This window comes from Prionailurus viverrinus, unplaced genomic scaffold (genome assembly GCF_022837055.1).
Source record: "Prionailurus viverrinus isolate Anna unplaced genomic scaffold, UM_Priviv_1.0 scaffold_50, whole genome shotgun sequence".
NCBI classification, from domain to species: Eukaryota; Metazoa; Chordata; class Mammalia; order Carnivora; family Felidae; genus Prionailurus; species Prionailurus viverrinus.
The window spans coordinates 1,024,902-1,043,032 of NW_025927613.1; the positions used below are offsets into that span (position 1 = coordinate 1,024,902).

The 18,131-nt window shown below is 42.8% G+C and overlaps 1 protein-coding gene across 4 annotated transcripts in view; it reads left to right on the forward strand.

The window, feature by feature from the left end:
- The first annotated feature begins 383 nt into the window (after positions 1-383).
- THEM4 (thioesterase superfamily member 4) overlaps positions 384-18,131 on the forward strand; it is a 31,691-nt gene continuing 13,943 nt past the window's right edge. For all 4 annotated transcript variants that reach the window (XR_007149801.1, XR_007149802.1, XR_007149800.1 and 1 more), the window contains exons 1-4: positions 384-779; positions 8,803-8,986; positions 14,918-15,074; positions 15,670-15,780. Coding sequence is in view for 1 of the 4 variants with exons in the window: in XM_047847954.1 (XP_047703910.1) it covers positions 549-779; positions 8,803-8,986; positions 14,918-15,074; positions 15,670-15,780 (683 nt within the window). In the remaining 3 variants the exon portion in view is untranslated. The remainder of the gene's footprint in view (positions 780-8,802; positions 8,987-14,917; positions 15,075-15,669; positions 15,781-18,131) is intronic.

Consider the following 18,131-nt stretch of genomic DNA (forward strand, 5'->3'; position numbering starts at 1 on the left):
TGAAAACAGCCTGACTTCAACTTTTAGTTCTGCCCCGGGATTTAAGGGGGCGCGGAACGAGGGGCAGCGGAAGAGGCAGAAAAGGAGCATTTTAAACGTATAAATGCCCTTTTAGCAGCCGGAAGGCTCTCTACAAATCAGTACCAACCCGATCCCAGGTACGTGTCTGTGGCCTACGAGCCCTTATTCCTACAACTTCTCGTGTGCGCTCCTACCTGCCAAGAGTCTTAAGTCTTCTTAGGAGGAGGCTGCTTGGGAACACGATTGCGCAAAGTGCCAAAGCGCGAAGCCGGAGGGCGCGGAAGCTGCAGCGGAATGGGCGGCAACCGCGGTGGAGGAGGGGCGGGGTGGGGCGGGGCCGCCCGTTCTCCCCGCCTCCCGGGCCTAGAGCGGGAGGCCGGCCAAGCTCCTCTGCGCCCCAGCGCTCTGGCGGGCGGGGAAGTGGTTAAGGCTGGCTGCCCCTGTAGGGGCGCAGAGTCTAACGAGATCAAAGGCCGCTGCCCCGCCCGCCTCAAGGCGCGCGCCGGGGTCACGTGCCCCTTCGGTGAATGGGGAGGAGCTGGCGTGCAGGGGGCCCAGCACTAATCCGGACCGGAGCCTTGGTCGCTGTCGGAGCCATGCTGCTGAGCTGCGTCTCACGACTGCGCACGCTTGCGGTTCTGCGCGGCCCGCCCGGAGTCGCGCCTCTGCCGGCGAAGGACCCGTGGTCGCCGCGGGTGAATCCCGGAGCCGGGCGGCGGGAGCGGGCGGCCAAGCCAGGCTGCGTCAGGGGTGACCCGGTGAGGACGACTGCGCCGGACTATTGATCAGCCCGCTGACCGTAGAGTAAACGCTAACGTCAGCCCCAGAGGCGTCGGTTTTATTTTTAGCAGGGGTCGCTTACTTAAAGTCCTGAGGTTCAAAGACGGAGAGGGAAGGGAGGGGACTCCGGTATGAAGCAGCGTGCTGTATGCTGGATTCTGGTCATTAGGTCGGGAAATCCCGCTGCTACTGATGACCAATAAAGAAGGGGTCATGGTTCGGGCAAGGTCACAGCAGGCGCCTGGTGGAGCTGGAGTCTGACTTAGCACTCCAGCTCTTGACCGTCACATTGTAGGGTCGCAAGAAGAGCAGTGTCTCTCCCTAGAGGTTCATCCTAATCGTCTCTGCTTGACGGAAAATTGTATCCTCAAACCAGTTTGTCACTTTTGGTGAGGTTGTTGTAAGATTAAAATGAGGTAATATTGCTTGTTCTGGTGTTCCTATGTTTTGCTTCACTGACATAGTCAATATTAATTAAGCCCCAACAATATGCAAGGCATTAGTCTCTGATGATGTCTTTATGACAAGTAAAACTCTCTCAGTTGAGTTTGGGAGAAAAAGATGAGATTGTAAAATTAAAAAAAAAAAATGTACTGGCGCAACTGGGTGGCTCAGTAGGTTGAGCCTCTGTTCAGCTCAGGTCATGATCTAACGGTTTGTGAGTTCAAGCCCCAAGTGGGGCTCACTGCTGTCATCGGGGAGCCCGCTTGGGGTCCTCTGTCTCCCTCTCTCTCTGCCCCGCCACTGCTCGCAGCTCTCTTTGTGAGCTCTCTCCCAAAAATAAATAAAACATTTTTTAAAAATGTACTGTATGCTAAAATGAAGTACTAAAGGAACATAGAGGAGGGAACAGCTCTGTATTGAGCTCTTTCTTGTACCTTTTAAAGAATAACGTGGGCGAAGGTGCCTGGGTGGCTCAATGGTTGAGTGTGGGACTCTTGATTTTTGCTCAGGTAATGATCCCAGGGTGTGGTATCAAGCTCTTCATAGGGCTCCATGCTGGGCATGAAGCCTGCTTAGGATTCTCTGTCTCTCCCTCTGCCTGTCTCCCCTGTTCATGTGCACTCTCTCACTCTCTCTCAAATTAACAAACAAACAAAAAAAGGAATAATGTGCAGATTGGGTATTAACCCAATACCATCTTTCACTTGGGAAAAGATAATGTCCAGTGCCCCTCTCACAACAACAAAGATAAATTCCTTTCTTTAATTAGTCGGTGCCTTGTAATCTGTGTTGAGAATATTTAATAGTAGTATTTATAGGCTTTGTGAGTCTTTTCTTTCTGTTCAGTAACTGAATCTTAAAAGGAGACATATTAAAAAGAAGTCGTAACTTGGGGCACAAGGCTGGCTCAATCAGTAGAGCATGCAACTCTTGATCTTGGGTGGTGAACTCTAGCTCTATGTTGGGTGTAGAGATTACTTTAAAAAAAAAAGTCATAACTTCAGGTAACAAGCCCCACCTGAAAAATATATTACCATAGATCAAGTAAGACTTTTCCTCTTCCAAGGGCTACAAAAGGTAATGTTTGTCCCTAACATTTATCCCTCATGTATACAGTCTGTGCTGAAAATTTACAAGTGACTTTACATCAGGTATCTCTTAGTTTTCACCCCCTTTAACTGAAGCTTTCATTGTTTTTATTTCTCACATCACACTGTTCATCTGAGGACCTAAACTCAACATGCCTGTAACTAAAATTAATAGATCCACTTCTACACTTCCCCCTCCTAACACACACACAAACACTAACAAAAACCTCCTTTCTTCTTCCCACCCTAATCTGCAAAGCAGATTGCATCATCCAAGGCTCTCCTACATCTCTTTCCCCATGCTCAGTCTCTTTCCACGTTCCTTGTTCCCAGTATCTTTTAAATCTTTTTTTTTTTTTTTTTCATTTCTCTCCACCTAGTTCAACTTCTAATCATATCTCACCTGGATCTTGGCGTCAGTCTTTTAACTGCTTTCCGGGCCGTTCTTCTCACCTTGGAATTCATCCTTTACAACAGAGAGAGGTTTTTGAAACCTAAATTCATGTTACTGCTTTGCTTAAAACTTTGTAAGGCTCCCCATAGTGGAAAAAAGTGTTTTATCATTCAAATGCCACCTTCATGATTTTTTAAAGACTACCTTTCTTTTCTTTTTCTTATTTATTTTTTATTTTACATCCAAATTAGCATGTAGTGCAACAATGATTTCAGGAGTAGGTTCCTTAGTGCCCTTACCCATTTAGCCCATCCCCCCTCCCACAACCCCTCCAGCAACCCTCAGTTTGTTCTCCATATTTATGAGTCTCTTATGTTTTGTCCCCCTCCCTGTTTTTATATTATTTTTGTTTCCCTTCCCTCATGTTCATCTGTTTTGTCTCTTAAAGTCCTCATATGAGTGAAGTCATATGATTTTTGTCTTTCTCTGATTAATTTCACCTAGCATAATATCCTCCAGTTCCATCCACGTAGTTGCAAATGGCAAGATTTCATTCTTTTTGATTGCCAGGTAATACTCCATTGTACATGTATACCACATCTTCTTTATGCATTCATCTGTCGATGGACATTTGGGCTCTTTGGATGCTTTGGCTATTGTTGATAGTGCTGCTATAAACATGGGGGTGCATGTGTCCCTTCAAAACAGCACACCTGTATCCTATGGGTAAACGCCTAGTAGTGCAATTGCTGGGTCGTAGGGTAGTTCTATTTTTAGTTTTTTGAGGAACCTCCATACTGTTTTTCAGAGTGACTGCACCAGCTTGCATTCCCATAAAGACTACCTTTCTTTAATGAGCTTTATCCTGAGGAATAACTTATGAAGTCACAAGTGTGATGTGTTATTTATGTCCTTTGATAATATGCATTTAAAAATACATAAGTCGTTGTCCTTGTGCCACCTAAAATCATCTTTCATTTTGGCCTTTGGAAACATTGACCTAGCAGGTGAAATCTAAGCCCTTGTGTTAAGGCCAAAGAGCCTCTGTGATGTGTTTCATCTTCCACCTTGCAGTCCACATCTGGCTGCTATTCTCTTTGCACCTTACATCCATGAAGACTGAAATCCTGGCAGTGCCCCCAAGGTGTCACACGGTTGTGTCATCTCTCTACACCTTTGCTTGGTGCAACATTCCCCTTCTCTCCTTAGTGAACTTTGTATCCTTTAGAAATCACTCCATCAGTCCTCATCTTTTTGAAGTTTTCCCTGAGTGTCCCTCCTATGTCTGTATGTACCTCTGTTAGGGTATTTTTCACATCCGAGGCTGCAAGCACTTGAGGGCAGAGCCTAAGTCTTCTCTCTTTGTCTTAACCAGTTGCTGGCATAGAGCCAAGTGTATACAGATTTTAAAAAGTCACTGCATTTAGTTGAATCCCACACTTTCAAAGTTGAAATCAGGTAGGAGAGCCCACAGCCAACGGAGTCATTCTTGAGTTATCTCTATCACCCTGGTCCTTAAAAGAATGCTGGGACTGGTCCATCCTACAGTTGCCTGTTTAAGATGAGACCTAGGGATGGGCCAAATCCTACACATTCTATTCTACCTTTCAACTGATATATGTTGGTCAGTACATATTTTATCTGTGATTACTTGTATCTGTTAGTTATTTCCAGAATTCATGTGCTTTAATTTTTTTTGAGAGAGAGAGAGAGAGAGAGTGTGTGTGTGTGTGTGTGTGTGTGTGCGCCCTTGCAAGCAGGGGAGGGACAGAAAAAGGAGAAAGAGAATCTCAAGCAGGCCCTGTCCTGTCAGCACAGAGCCCAACATGGGGCAAGAACTAATGAACCTTGAGATCATGTCCTGAGCCAAAATCAAGAGTTGGTTGCTTAACCAACCAATTGAGCCACCCAGATGCCCCCAGAATTCATGTACTTTAAAAGCCATGTGATTGAGACTGGATTCTAAGGAAATAATCCAAAATAGAGAAAAAGCTATTTTCATAATGTTCTAATGAACATTTTCATTTAAAGCAGCAAAAAATTGGAAACAGTTTTATTTTTGTTTGTTTTTAAATGTTTTTAATGTTTATTTTTGAGAAAGAGAGAGTGTGAGCAGGGAAGGGTCAGAGAGAGACACACACACAGAATCTGAAGCAGGCTCCAAGCTGTCAGCACAGAGTCCAACGAGATCATGACCTGAGCCGAACCAAAGTCAGATGCTTAACCAAGTGAGCCACCCAGGTGCTTTAAAGGACTATTTTCTGCTGTTGAAAATGGTGATAGTTGAGATTAAGGACATGAGAAAGTGGGCACTAAATACTTTTAAGTGGTGAGGCAGAAAAAAAAATCTCTTACTGAAATTACAAGTTTATTAAGAAAGATTACATTTAACAAAAGTTGGTAGAGAGACATCAAAATTTTAACATTGTTTTTCTTAAGATAGATAATAGGTAATGGGTGGATTTTTTAAAATTGTTTTTTCTTTCCCAAATTTTCTGAGCTGGGTTCTAAAGATGAGTGAATTCAAAGCCATAAGGAAAAAATAAAGGTACAAATCTTGGGCCAGGGAGTGGAGCAGTCTGATCCTGCTCACATTTCCTCTGTGAAGTTGATGCTTTTTCTGTTCAGCCAAGACGTTTTTAATTCTGTAGAGTTTTTGAGACAGGCCACCTATAGTGTCCCCATCCGGCCAGGATGAGAGCCAGTTAGGTGTCAGCAGAAGTCTGGTCGGCTGCTTCTCCTGTCATTAGCACAGCCTTGCTGTTTTGGTTTCAGGGTGTTGTCCTAGTGTTGTAGATCCATTCAATCTGAATTGACATAGGTGGCTGGAAGTCTAATGCCACAGAGCTGATAGCTTCTGTGATCTTAAATGTTCCAAGATTTCTGCCAAAGTCAAAAGAACCAATTTTCCTTTCTGGTGCCTTTGCTTTGTCCTGCTCCTCTTAGTTAAGTCACACTTTGTCCCCTTCCAGGGCCTCTGCACCATTCCACTTGCTTCCTGGGCACAGCAGTGTTAGTGTTGCTCAGTGCTGCAGAGAAATGGCATGGGTGGAAGCTGTGGTTACTATGAACCCAAGCACCTGTCCCCCCAACCTCCTCCTCCTCTTTATATCTCTTTCTTGGTAATTGTTTCTGTCACTCACTGTGTTGCACAATTCAGAAACTGGGGGTGGGTGCTTGTGTTTTTCCTCTTCCCTTTCTCCTTATCAAAATGACCACCAAGTTCTGCTTCATGCATTCATAATTTTTCACTTGGGTTACCTCTAAAATCCTCCACGCAGGGTCCTCAGATCCAGTCTTGGTCCTTCCCACTATCTTTCATATGATGACCAGATCACATCTTGTCATTTTGGAGTATTGCAGATACAGATCAGTTCAGGCCAACTAGCTTAGTGTGGAAGTTTCTCACAGCCAAGCCTGTTTCTGTCGTAGACTCTAAGGCTAAAGTTCTCTCTTGTCTAGCAAGTGAGCGGGACACAGGATTAAAATGCGAGAGATGGCTAATGTCCGGGAAAAGACAAGAGCCCCAAATAAGGGTCCTTGCCCCATTTTTATTAGGATCAGAAGGCTTACAAACATGGTGATGGACATGCACAAAGAAACAATGAAACTGAACATTAACTGGAGGACGTGAGGGAAAGGGGGTCTTGAAGGTATTTGGGGTTAGGGGTTTGGGTTAATACAAAACAAAATCCTGACGCCAGGCAGAAGGTTGTTTACAGTGGACATGAGGCACCACCTCTGTTTATCTTAGCTTGCTGGAGTCCAGCTCCAGCAGGTCCAGGGATTCCCGAAGGATGAACGGCATCGGCGAAAAAGTGAAAATAAAACTAAAATAAAAAAACAAAAATAATGGACACAAACAACAGCAGTGTGTTGAACTGGCTGATTTATTGTGGCAAACATAGCATTATATTTGCTAGTGATTTCCTTGTAGCATACGTCATCTATGTTTTTCTAACATTACCTAATTCTAAAAATGTTCCTATGTCTAATCAACCTTTAAGAAATAACATGGTTATTTTCTCATAATGTTCCCTCCTGCCCTTTGCTTATTGATTAATTTCTTACATTATTTTCATTATGTATCTACATTTATCTATAATCTGTAAAGCATTTGCTTTGCTGTTTTCACGAAAGGTCATCTATCTCTCAACACCTCAAGTGGAAGAGTTACAGGGACATGACCTCTTAGTTGTTTCCCTGAACCTTTTGTGGTTTGAGGAACAAAAGTGTTTGCCTTGGTCCAAGGTGCCAGGAGGGGGCCAAAAGGACCTTAGGAACCCACGCCTTATACATTCTCAGAGGGAGAGTGTACCTAGGAACTAATGAACCATTCTGTACTTTAACCGACTAGGTTCAATCATCATCTGAAATGCCTCCTGGGGGCCAAGTGGGCCTAGGGGTTAGAGTAACTTGTGCCCGCAGATACACTCCTTAGTTGCTGGAGTGGGGCTTTTATTTTTTTTTTATTATTTTTTTTTCAACGTTTATTTATTTTTGGGACAGAGAGAGACAGAGGCATGAACGGGGGAGGGGCAGAGAGAGAGGGAGACACAGAATCGGAAACAGGCTCCAGGCTCTGAGCCATCAGCCCGGAACCTGACGCGGGGCTCGAACTCCCAGACCGTGAGATCGTGACCTGGCTGAAGTCAGACGCTTAACTGACTGCGCCACCCAGGCGCCCCTGGAGTGGGGCTTTTAAATTCATATGTCCCTATGCTGGCAAATGTATGAGGCTATTCTTCCTTTAGGTAGAGGAGTCTTCACAAGGAGTAGCAAGGGCTAAATGTGGGGCCGCACAATTTCCTTGAGGAACCTATTTTTCTTTTCTAATAGTTCTTTTCCCAGGGGGCCTGTTGAGGGCAATTCCCCCACAGACAATACCCCAGGTACTTTTATTAAGGCCAAATTACCTAAAAGTGGGAGTACAAGAAGCTTCACTGTCTGTGGGCTGCCTTACAGTCCCAATCCATCCACAGCAAGGGCCTTGCCATCAGGCTAGGATAGCTGGGCTTCCAGCATTAGCTAGCCTAGGGGATGAGACAGGTAGGACAAGTGACCTCAGAGTTAACAAGGCACCTTTCTTTTGTTAATCATCTCCGCTCTGGGCAGCTTCACCTACAGCATAGTGGTCTATAGCCCAATTTACCTGTTTACCTAGCTTGGTCCTTTCCTCCTGTGAAAGCAGCTTTCTGCTATAGTACTAAATTGGGGGACATTTTTGCCCTGAACACCTAGTCTTGCTTACCTCATATACCTTTGTATTGGGGGCCTAGTCTGGGTGCCTTTGCACTCCCCTGTCTCTCTTGGGGTCCTAGTCTTATTTACCCAAGCATCCTTTGGCTTTGTACTTCTTTATGCCTTGTTAATGCATTGGTATAAGTCCAGGGAATTTCTAAGCTTATTCCCCACACGTTTCTGTAGCCATGCTCCTCCCCTTGCACTGAAACAAAGCCAGGCTTCTTTTAGGCCTTAGTTTCATCATCTGTAAAATGGGGATAATAATTAGTACCTACTTCATATGGTTGTCCTAAGGCCCCTCAAAACTATGTCATGCCTCCTTGATTTTGCATACAGTTTTCCCTTGCCTACAATACCCTTTCTAGTTTGCTAATTTCTGTTTGTCTAATCAAGATTCAAGTCCCTGAACCATGCCCCCCCCCCCCCCCCCCCCCCCCCGCCCATCTGAGATAAACGCTTTTCCTGTGCTCTGGCTCCCTGCATACCCTACTGATGACACTTTTTACATGGAGGATGTGTGTCCTTCATCACTTTATCTCCAGTTCCTGGCTCACTTGTGCTTAAGGTTTTTTTAAAAAAAAGGAATCCACAGACCTGGGAATAATGCTGCTCTGCTAGTAGGTAATTGGGTGATATTGAGCACATCATTCACCCTCAGTCACCTCCTCTCAAGGAGGTTGGACCAAGTGATACTTGAAATATGATTTCACTCTAAAATGACAGTTTTCTGGGAAGAGGAGAAGCAGCAAGTTATAGCCTCAGAAAATACAATATGTTATGAAATAGAGTGCACCTTCCATTGTACTTCATTTTCTCCTCTCTCTTTTTTAGAGGTCATTTTCTTCTGAGGTCATTCATATGGACCTTTCTCTCCCCAACCCCAGTTGGAACGAGGACATGAGACTTCTCTTTGACCAGTTCATGAAAAAAAGTGAAGACGGCTCTTGGAAACGTTTGCCTTCATATAAAAGTAAATTTACTCAAAGGACTGAAGACATCAAAATCTATTTTCCTGGTAGGAACAGCCACTCTCTCATAAAGAATATTTAAGTGTCAGTATAAAACAGAACAGAAGGCACTGGTTACTGATGTGAAAATGTTGGGGTTCAGGAGTGAACAGTCAAGAAAGAATTCTTAAGGCATCTTTGGTGCAAAAAGGGTGGTTTTATTTTATTTTTAATTTTTAAAAAAAGTTTATTTATTTTTGAGAGAGAGCACAAGCTGGGGAGGGGCAGAGAGACAGAGGGAGATACAGAATCCAAAGCAGGCTCCAGTGAGATCATGACCTGAGCCAAAGTTGGACACAACTCATTGAGCCACACAGGTGCCCCCAAAAAGGGTGGTTTTATTAAAGCACAGGGCCGGACCCATGGGCAGAAAGAGCTTCATTAGGGTTTCGAGGAATGGCTGATTGTATACTTTCAAGTTAGGAAGGGGTTAGGGATAGCAGTAAATCTATAAGGAATTTGGAAGCAAGGTTTCCAAGACCTTGAGGGGCTAGCTGCTGTTAGGAGAAGGTCATTTATTACTGTCTAATAAAAACTCTGTCATGAGACCCTTCAGATGTATATCAGGGGGTCATATGCTCGGAGGATGATTGCTAACATATATCTTGGGGGACAGGGGGGAAGCGGAGAGAAAGGAAATTTCCTAAGGAACTTTTACAGGACCCTGGAGGTCAGACTAATGTCAAGCTAAGGTTGCCTGTTGCCTCTAGCGAAGTATTAATTAACATCAAGGCAGCTAAGCTTCTTGAGGAAGGTCACTCTGCCTGTCTCAAGTACTTGTCAATGGGCTATAACTTTTTTTATGACCTGCTAACTTTTAAGAGTCAACCTAAAACCCAAAATGGCTTTATGTTGGTCAACTTCTCTTCTGAACCTTCAGGTACATGCCTGTGGGCAGTAAAGGTCAGATGTCATTATCTTGGGGTCAATCACAGATTGGGGGGGGGGGGGGTGGTTCTGGCTGCCTCAGGGCAGTCCTTATTGCTTGAGGGGATAGTTTTGGTTCCCATCATGGGATACTTTGCCCAGAGGGCTTTTTGCCTGAGTTCAAAGATAAGCTGGAAAGAAGAACTTAATCAATTAGGAAGGTTGAGGTGGTTGAAAGTCCTTCAGCAGTCTCATTCTCCTGGTTTGCAGTTTGACTATCTCTGGTGATGTCATCAGGTATGAACCCTCTGAGCAGCCAAACTGCAACAGGCAAAGCACTATCCACAGGTGAGCCATTGTGATTTCTGTGAAGTTTCTATCAAAGCAGTTCAGCTTCAGTTTGCAGGGCTTCAGGAAAAGTAGTTTTGTTCTTAGTGATTCCAAGTCAGAAGGGTGGGAGAAAATTAGAAACATTAGTTTGGAGGGTCGGAATTGGATATTTGAGGAAACTAGAAGAATTTAGAATCCAAGTAAATTTGCAGATAACAGAACCGCAAAGACAGTTAATAGCACTGGGACCTGATATCCGCAAAAGTGTGGTTTGGAAATATACTTTTTCTCTCTACAATCACTCATTTGGTTTTTGTTTGTTTGTTTGTTTGTTTTAAAGTTTATTTATTTTTGAAAGAGACAGAGTGCAAGTTGGGGAGGGGCAGAGAGAGAGGGAGACACAGAATCCGAAGCAGGCTCCAAGCTCTGAGCTGTCAGCACAGAGTCCGACGGGAGGTGGGGGCAGAACCCATGAACCACGAGACCATGACCTGAGCTGAAGTCGGACACTTAACGCCCCTACAGTCACCCATTTGTGTCAGAAATAATCACAGTAAGACTAGTTTGATTGCAAAATAAATCTAGTCTCATTAAATATGACCTGATTATTTACACAGGTGCTGTAAGAATTGTGATTGGCCACATAGGTTTTTTTGGAGTGTTTACTTTTAATAAGGAATCCCAGATTGGACTTTTAAAAGCCACTCACTGTCTTTGCCTATAATACATATGAATTTGAGTGGATTCTTCTTCTTTCAGGGTCCCCCAAATATTCTGCAGTTCCTCAGGCTGCCAGGAAGCGACCATCTTTACCCACCTGTAATGCTAGGAACCCAGCAAGCAAAATACCAGGCAGTTTTCTGAAGGAGGTTTTATTGACTCCATAAAGTCAGCCTTAATCCTTGAAACTGTTTGGTCTTATCTGTGTCTATTATAAGGAACAGATTATCTCCAAATAAATAGATTACTATGAAAATAAGAACACTCAATAAGAGTTTCCAATTCTGGTGGGATCAGATAGGAGAAAGATAAATATTTCAGTTCTATATATCTTCATCAACTCATTCAGTCCCATGTAATTAATTCTTGTTTTGCTTGATCTTGACAGCTTTATGAATTGAATTTTCCACTAGAGTTCTGGAAATTCTTACCCAGTTCAGTGGTGTGATCTTAAAGTTATCAGAAACCTGTACTTGTCAGAGTCTTTTTCTTGAATCTCTTAGAAGACAAAGCACTTTTACAAAATCATCAGAATAAAACAACTGTCTGTAAATGACAAAAAGACTAAAAAATAGCCATGGTTAAAGATCTAATGAGAGTTCTTTCTAATGCAAATGACAAGGAAATGTGGTTATTTCTGTGACATAGATTTTAAGATAACTAGAATTATGACTGATAACATTATGCCAGGACATAACAGATTATTAGAAATTTCATACACTTGAAATAGTTCAACATCTCTTCTTTAGAAGGTGTTCTGGGGACCGGCTGGGAAATCCCAGAGTTAGTCTGAGTTCAAAGACTTGATTTAAACTTTGGTTTGGTTTGGTCAAATATCAAAAGTTTTAGAGTATCTTATCAAATAGATCAATGTGGAACAATACTTATTCATTTAGCCAGAGTGATGATTAAAAGTTGTCAAAGGCAAACCAGAAAAGTACATAATTGTAAAAACAAAACAAAAACTTAGATCTTTTAATAGAGAAGAAGACTCCATATCTTAAGTGATCAAAGACCTGAAAAAGACAACACAAAACACAGGAAATTATTTTGGTAAGATAAAAAATTTTTACTTTCTGGGCAGATTACTTAAAAGGTAAAGAAAAACTTTTCACAATGTCTTATCAAGAGTGGAGTGGGGCACCTGAGTGGCTCAGTCAGTTGAACATCTGGCTTCGGCTCAGGACATGAACTTATTGCTTGGCTCGTGGGTTTGGGCCGGAGTCAGGCTCTGTGCTGACAGCTCAGAGCCTGGAGCCTGCTTCAGATTCTGTCTCCCTCTGTGCCTGACCCTCCCCCGCTCATGCTCTGTCTCTCTCTCTCTCAAAAATAAATAAACCTTCAAAAAAATTTTAAAAACGTCCTTTTAACAGATGAAAGATTGTTAAATTTTAATATTGTGCTGATATTCTATTAAAACTTATATTAGGGGCGCCCGGGTAACTCAGTCGGTTAAGCATCTGCCTTCAGCTCAGATCATGACCTCACGGTTCAGTTCGTGAGTTCAAGCCTCACATCAGGCTCTCTGCTACCCATTGCTGTCCATGCAGAGCCCACTTCAGACCCTCCCCTCCCTGACCCCTCCCCTGCTCCTCTCCCACCTGTGTACACACGCTCTCTGTCTCCCTCTCTCTCAAAAATAAGCAGGTAAGTAAGCAAAACTTATTTAAAAAAACTTTTATAAAAATTCATTCAGTGTTAGCCACCTTGATCACACAAGGTAAGATTCTCCCTCTCTCCTCTCCAACTTTATCTACTTAGTTTGCCCTTTATTCTCCTCTTATCATTCTGAAAGAACTAGTTATTCTGCTTGCTGACAAAATTATTCTTTTGTTTCCTTAACAAAAACCCATCTCCATACATCATAACCTTTTCTTACCAAAAATACATCCTACTTTCTTTGCATACAGTTATTTCCCTTATTATTTCTAGTATTTTTAAGGACATTAAAATTTAAAAAAAAAATTTTTTAATGTTTATTTATTTTGAGAGAGACAGAGAGAGAGTGTGAGAGGGGGAAGGGCAGAGAGAGAAGGAAACAGAATCCAAAGCAGGCTCCAGGCTCTGAGCTGTCAGCACAGAGCCCAACATGGGGCTTGAATTCACAAACCATGAGATCATGACCTGAGCCAAAGTCAGACACTTAACTGACTGAGTCACCGTAGGCGCCCCTATGTTAGAATTCTCAACCTATTAAAACCTTAATTTCTAGTGAAAATGAAAAAGTAAGCAATTGTGAACTGTGTGATACCATCATGGTGTAGATTGGCAAATTTATGAATACATTTTATGATTTCTATAAGCATATGCTTCCTCATAGTGCAGTTTTTCAGTGTGGCACAGGACATGTTTACTAACAGACTCCAATATGTTTGGCTAACTCTGTAATAAGAGGCCACAAGTAGGTAAACTTGGACTTAGTAGCAATTAATGTTTTGGTATTTTTTTCTTTTTTTTGTTTTCATGAATGTTTATTCATTTTTTAGAGCATTAGCGGAGGAACGGCAGAGAGAGGGAGACAGAGGATCTGAAGCAGCCTCTGTCCTGACAGCTGAGATCCGGATGCCACTCCTCTGCTATCATCATTGTTGTCCCATGTTGTAAGCAGCCAGTGCCTCAGATTTGAACATGAATGTGATGCACCTGAGAGTCTTGTTAAAATGCAGACTGCTTCAGTATTTCAGGAGTAGAGTCTAAGAGTCTGCATTTCTAACAAACTTATTTCACCACCTTTATTTTTCTCATTTTTTATGAGATAACCTCAAGGTTTAGTAATCTAGATCAGGAATTTTGAATGCCTGTGTAAAAAATTAGAAGGTTTTGGTGCTTATCTGGAAGTTCCAGAATGTCAGAGCTGGAAGGATCTCAGAGATCATTGAGGTTTATCTCCTCACTGTATGGTTAAAGTGTGGAGGAAGGAACAAGTTCAAGGCCAAAACTAAATTCTCCCATCTCCTATGATACTGGTCCTCACTTGTAACTCTTTCTCCCTTAATTTTCTCAGAAATCCCTAGAGTGCATATAGTGTGCGCATATGCAGTGTATGCCTCTTATTGAGTGTACAGAGTCTAGAAGACCAGGCACCTTCCCCGCCCCTGGGATGTTCATGGCCTAAATAAAAGCCATTCTCCCCACTTCTCCTAAATCTTCACATCTATCTTTTTCCAAGTTGGTAAATGTAAATTCAGTAACAATAAAAGAAACTTAGTGTTATGTGTGGCAAATCATGATGAACCAAGAAAGAAAGCTAAGAGTTGGGGGAATTAAATCTTAACATAGATGTGTAAGGATAAACACACCCTACCTTTAGAACAGCTTTCAGGGGCACCTGGGTGGCTCAATCTGTTAAGTGTCTGGCTCTTGATTTCAGCTCAGGTCATGATCTCACAGTTCATGGGTTCAAGCCCCGTGTCAGAGCCTGCTTGGGATTCTCTCTGCCCCTCCCCTGCTCGTTTTCTCAAAGTCTGATTACAACTCACAAATTTGATTTCATGAACTTTAAAGGTTCTAACCCTGAATTTTGGGGCTTAGAGTCCTAGTCACACAGAATATTGGGCTGAACTGGATCTGAGTTTGATTCAGTATGGTAACTTTCCTTTACTGAAGCTGAACTCCCATCTGCAAGGAAAACCTCCCTACTGTTACACTATTCATTTTCTTTAAATCCCATTTAAGCCATACTTATTCTAGGAAGACTTTTTGTCTATATCTTATTTACTGTTTCATTTAGTATACCCTCAGCATTTATATACTGTTTTTCCTGATTGCCATGTGTAAGTGTTTGGTTTTGATTTCATTTATGTTTACTGTGTCCCCAGTTAGACTGTTAATTCCACATGGGCAAAGATCCTATATTCTGTTTCTATGGGACACTCCCATTCCCTTATAATTTTGTACCCGGTTGACATTGTCATCAGTCCTCCATTAACCTGTGGTCCTTGCAAGGTACAGGTGCTTAGCTCTGCCATGGCATCTTCCTTATACCTGTTTCTCATATGCCCATCCACTTCGTTTCCCTACAGACGCAAAGCTAATGAAAGAAAAACTGTCACAGACCCAGCTCTTTCCCAGAAGCCTTGAGGAAGGCCTGGGCTTTGAATATGCAATGTTCCATAATTATATTGAAGACAGGACAGTTTGCATATTTCAAGGAGGTCCCTACCTGCAAGGAGCACCTGGGTAAGAATGACAGATAACATCCCATAGATCAGTAGAAGTCTCGATCTGAAAGATTATTAACTTATAGTATCCACATATATCCATAGACTACACTAAAGACATTACAGTGACAATGTAGATACATATTTATTGACATGGAAAGGTGTTTATAATTATTAAATCACAAACTCATGGGGCAGAACAATAGAGTATAATTTGAGAGTATCGTTAACATGTTTACAGCAGTTTGTCACTAGATGGTGGGATTATAGGCCTTCAATTTTTTATTTTTCTTTGTTTCTGTTTATCTACTTTTCTTACATTGTTAAACAGTGATGTGTGCAGTTAAATAAAAACAAATTTCTTACATTATAATTTAGCTTTCTGCTTGATTGTGCTCTGATTACCATTAAGTTCTGGTGTATTACCAATACTATGCTATTATGTTATGACCAAAAATGCTGGGGACATGGATATTATTTGACATTCAGTTCATTGAACATGGACGAAGTGGACCTTTCATAAGTAAATTATATGGAGATGTTCTTGGATAATTTCTCCTGAGAGGCTCTGTTTTTAGACTTTTGAGAACTTTCTCTTTCTCTGTTGTAACTAGATTCCTTCACGGAGGTGCCATTGCAACCATGATTGATGCTACTCTTGGTACGTGTGCTGTAGTAGCCGTAGGAGTTGCCATGACTGCCAGCCTCAACATCAGTTTTAAAAGGTAAATTCCTGCGTATTCTCTGCTTTTTAGATGTCGTGGGTCAGGCTCCCCAGTGGCAGACCCTGAGACAAAGATTTGTGTGCAATGATAAAAGTGGTCCTAGGGGAGACTAGCACAGGAGTGGGAGGAACAGAACAAACAGGGTAAAGGAAGAAGCCAACCAGGCTGGGCTGTCGTCAAAGTCCTGCAAAGGGCAGCTTCAGCCTGATCATCCAAGGGGCTCTGGAGTGAACTGTGTGCCTCTGAATTGTTCCTACCTCGAGGGAACTCTGTCACACATCAGTCCTACGATGAGGGCTGTCCTGGGGACCAAAATTCCAAGCACTTCGGGCTTTCTGTGTTTGAGCAAAGCAGTTTCTAGGCAAAAATAACCAAACAACAAAAACAAAGGTGAGAAAAGGATTGAAGGGGATCTGAGTGGAGCACCAGGATCCACTGCCTAACAGAACATCCAAGCTGTATAACTTCACACAGAAATAAAAGAGCAGGCAACAGGATGAGTTTGGTATCCATCAGAAATAAAGCCCAGCATGGTCTTCCTTAATTCTTTGTTCCTACAGCGACACACCTACAGTTAACAAAACAGTGTGGAAACTTGCATAGGAAGAACGAAAGAGCAACAAGGCAAAACAGAGTTTAAGAACAATTCAGTAGATGAGGTCTCCAAATGAGGTTTTATGGGTTATTGCTTTGCACAGTGGGGGGCATTTAAGATACAGAACATCTCCGTTTTCTACCCCAGAGAGTTGTCTGGTTTGTGTGGCCATCATCAGGAAGCCATGCCTTGTAGACTATGGGTTTACTTAATGTAAGTAATCCTTAGTGAGGCATTCTACAGAAAAGGGCACTTCCTCCTAGGTGCTTTTTTCACTTAATTTCTGGGGCAGCAAAAGTTTTTCTGTAAATATTTTGTTTTGCAGTCCATAGTGTCTCTAACATAACTTCTCAACTGTGCCATTGCAAAACAAAAACAGCCATAGACAATACATAAATACATAAATGAATATAGCTGTGTTCCAGTAAAACTATTTACAGGGGCGCCTGGGTGGCTCAGTCGGTTAGGCATCCGATTCTTGATCTCAGTTCAGGTCATGATCTCATAGTTTGTAAGATCAAGCCCTGCATCAGTCTCTGTGCTGACAGCAGGAGCCTACTTGGGATTCTCTCTGTCCCTCTGTCTCTCTCTCTCTCTCAATAAGCATGCTCTCTCAAAATAAATAAACATCTAAAAAAATAAAATGTGTGCGATCTCTCTCTCGCTCTCTCCCTCTCTCTAAAACATTTTTTTAAAAATTTAAAAAAAAAACCCTTTATTTACAAAAACAGGCAGCTGGCTAGTGGGGCTATAGTTTGCCAGTTTCCTGGAGGCCCAGTTGAAAAAACTAGACAATGTCATTTATCGCCTTTTCCCTGAAGGGTTTCTGTCTGCTCCCCACCTCACACATACACATACACAGGCCTGCATGTGCACACACATACACAGATGTGAAAGAATCGGAGGCCAGCTGCTCTAATTTCTCCCTCCTCAGCTGCCATAATAGTAACTTCAAAATAAAAATGACTTAAACAAGGTAGAAATGTATCACATAAAGGAGTCCAGAGGAAGGCTTTCTGGGCTGGTATGGCAATCTCCCTGGTTCCCAGAGATGCAGTCTCCTTCCAGCTCACCTTTTCACATTACAGAGTGGCACCAAGAGTCATCACATGTCCTGACAGCAGGATTGAGGGAGGGCAGAAGAGCCGTCTCCTTTTTTAGGAGACTCCCTGGACGTTCCACACAACACTTCCATTTAAAGTCAGTAGTGGGGCGCCTGGGTGGCTCAGTGGGTTGAATGTCCATGCTGACAGCTCAGAGCCTGCTTGGGATTCTTTTTCCCTCTCTGCCCCTTCCTCCCCTGCTTGCTCACTCTCTCTCTCTCTCTCTCTCTCTCTCTCAAAATAAATAAATAAAATTTGGGGGAGCACCTGGGTGGCTCAGTCGGTTAAGTGTCCAACTTTGGCTGAGGTCATGATCTTGCGGCTCTTTGAGTTTGAGCCCCACATTGGGCTCTCTGCTGTCATCATGGAGACTGCTTTGGATCCTGTCTCCCTCTCTCTCTCTCTGCCCTTCCCCCGCTCGCACATACACACTATCTCTCAAAAATAAATAAACATTAAAAAAATAATAATAAAATAATCAGGGGGACCTGGGTGGCTCAGTTGGTTAAGTGTCTGACTCTTGATCTCAGCTCAGTCATGATCTCACGATTTGTGAGTTCAAGCTACACGTCAGGCTCTGCTGACAGCACGGAGCCTGCTTGGGATTCTCTCTCTCTCCCTCTCTTCTCCTCTCCCACCCTCGAAAGAAAGAA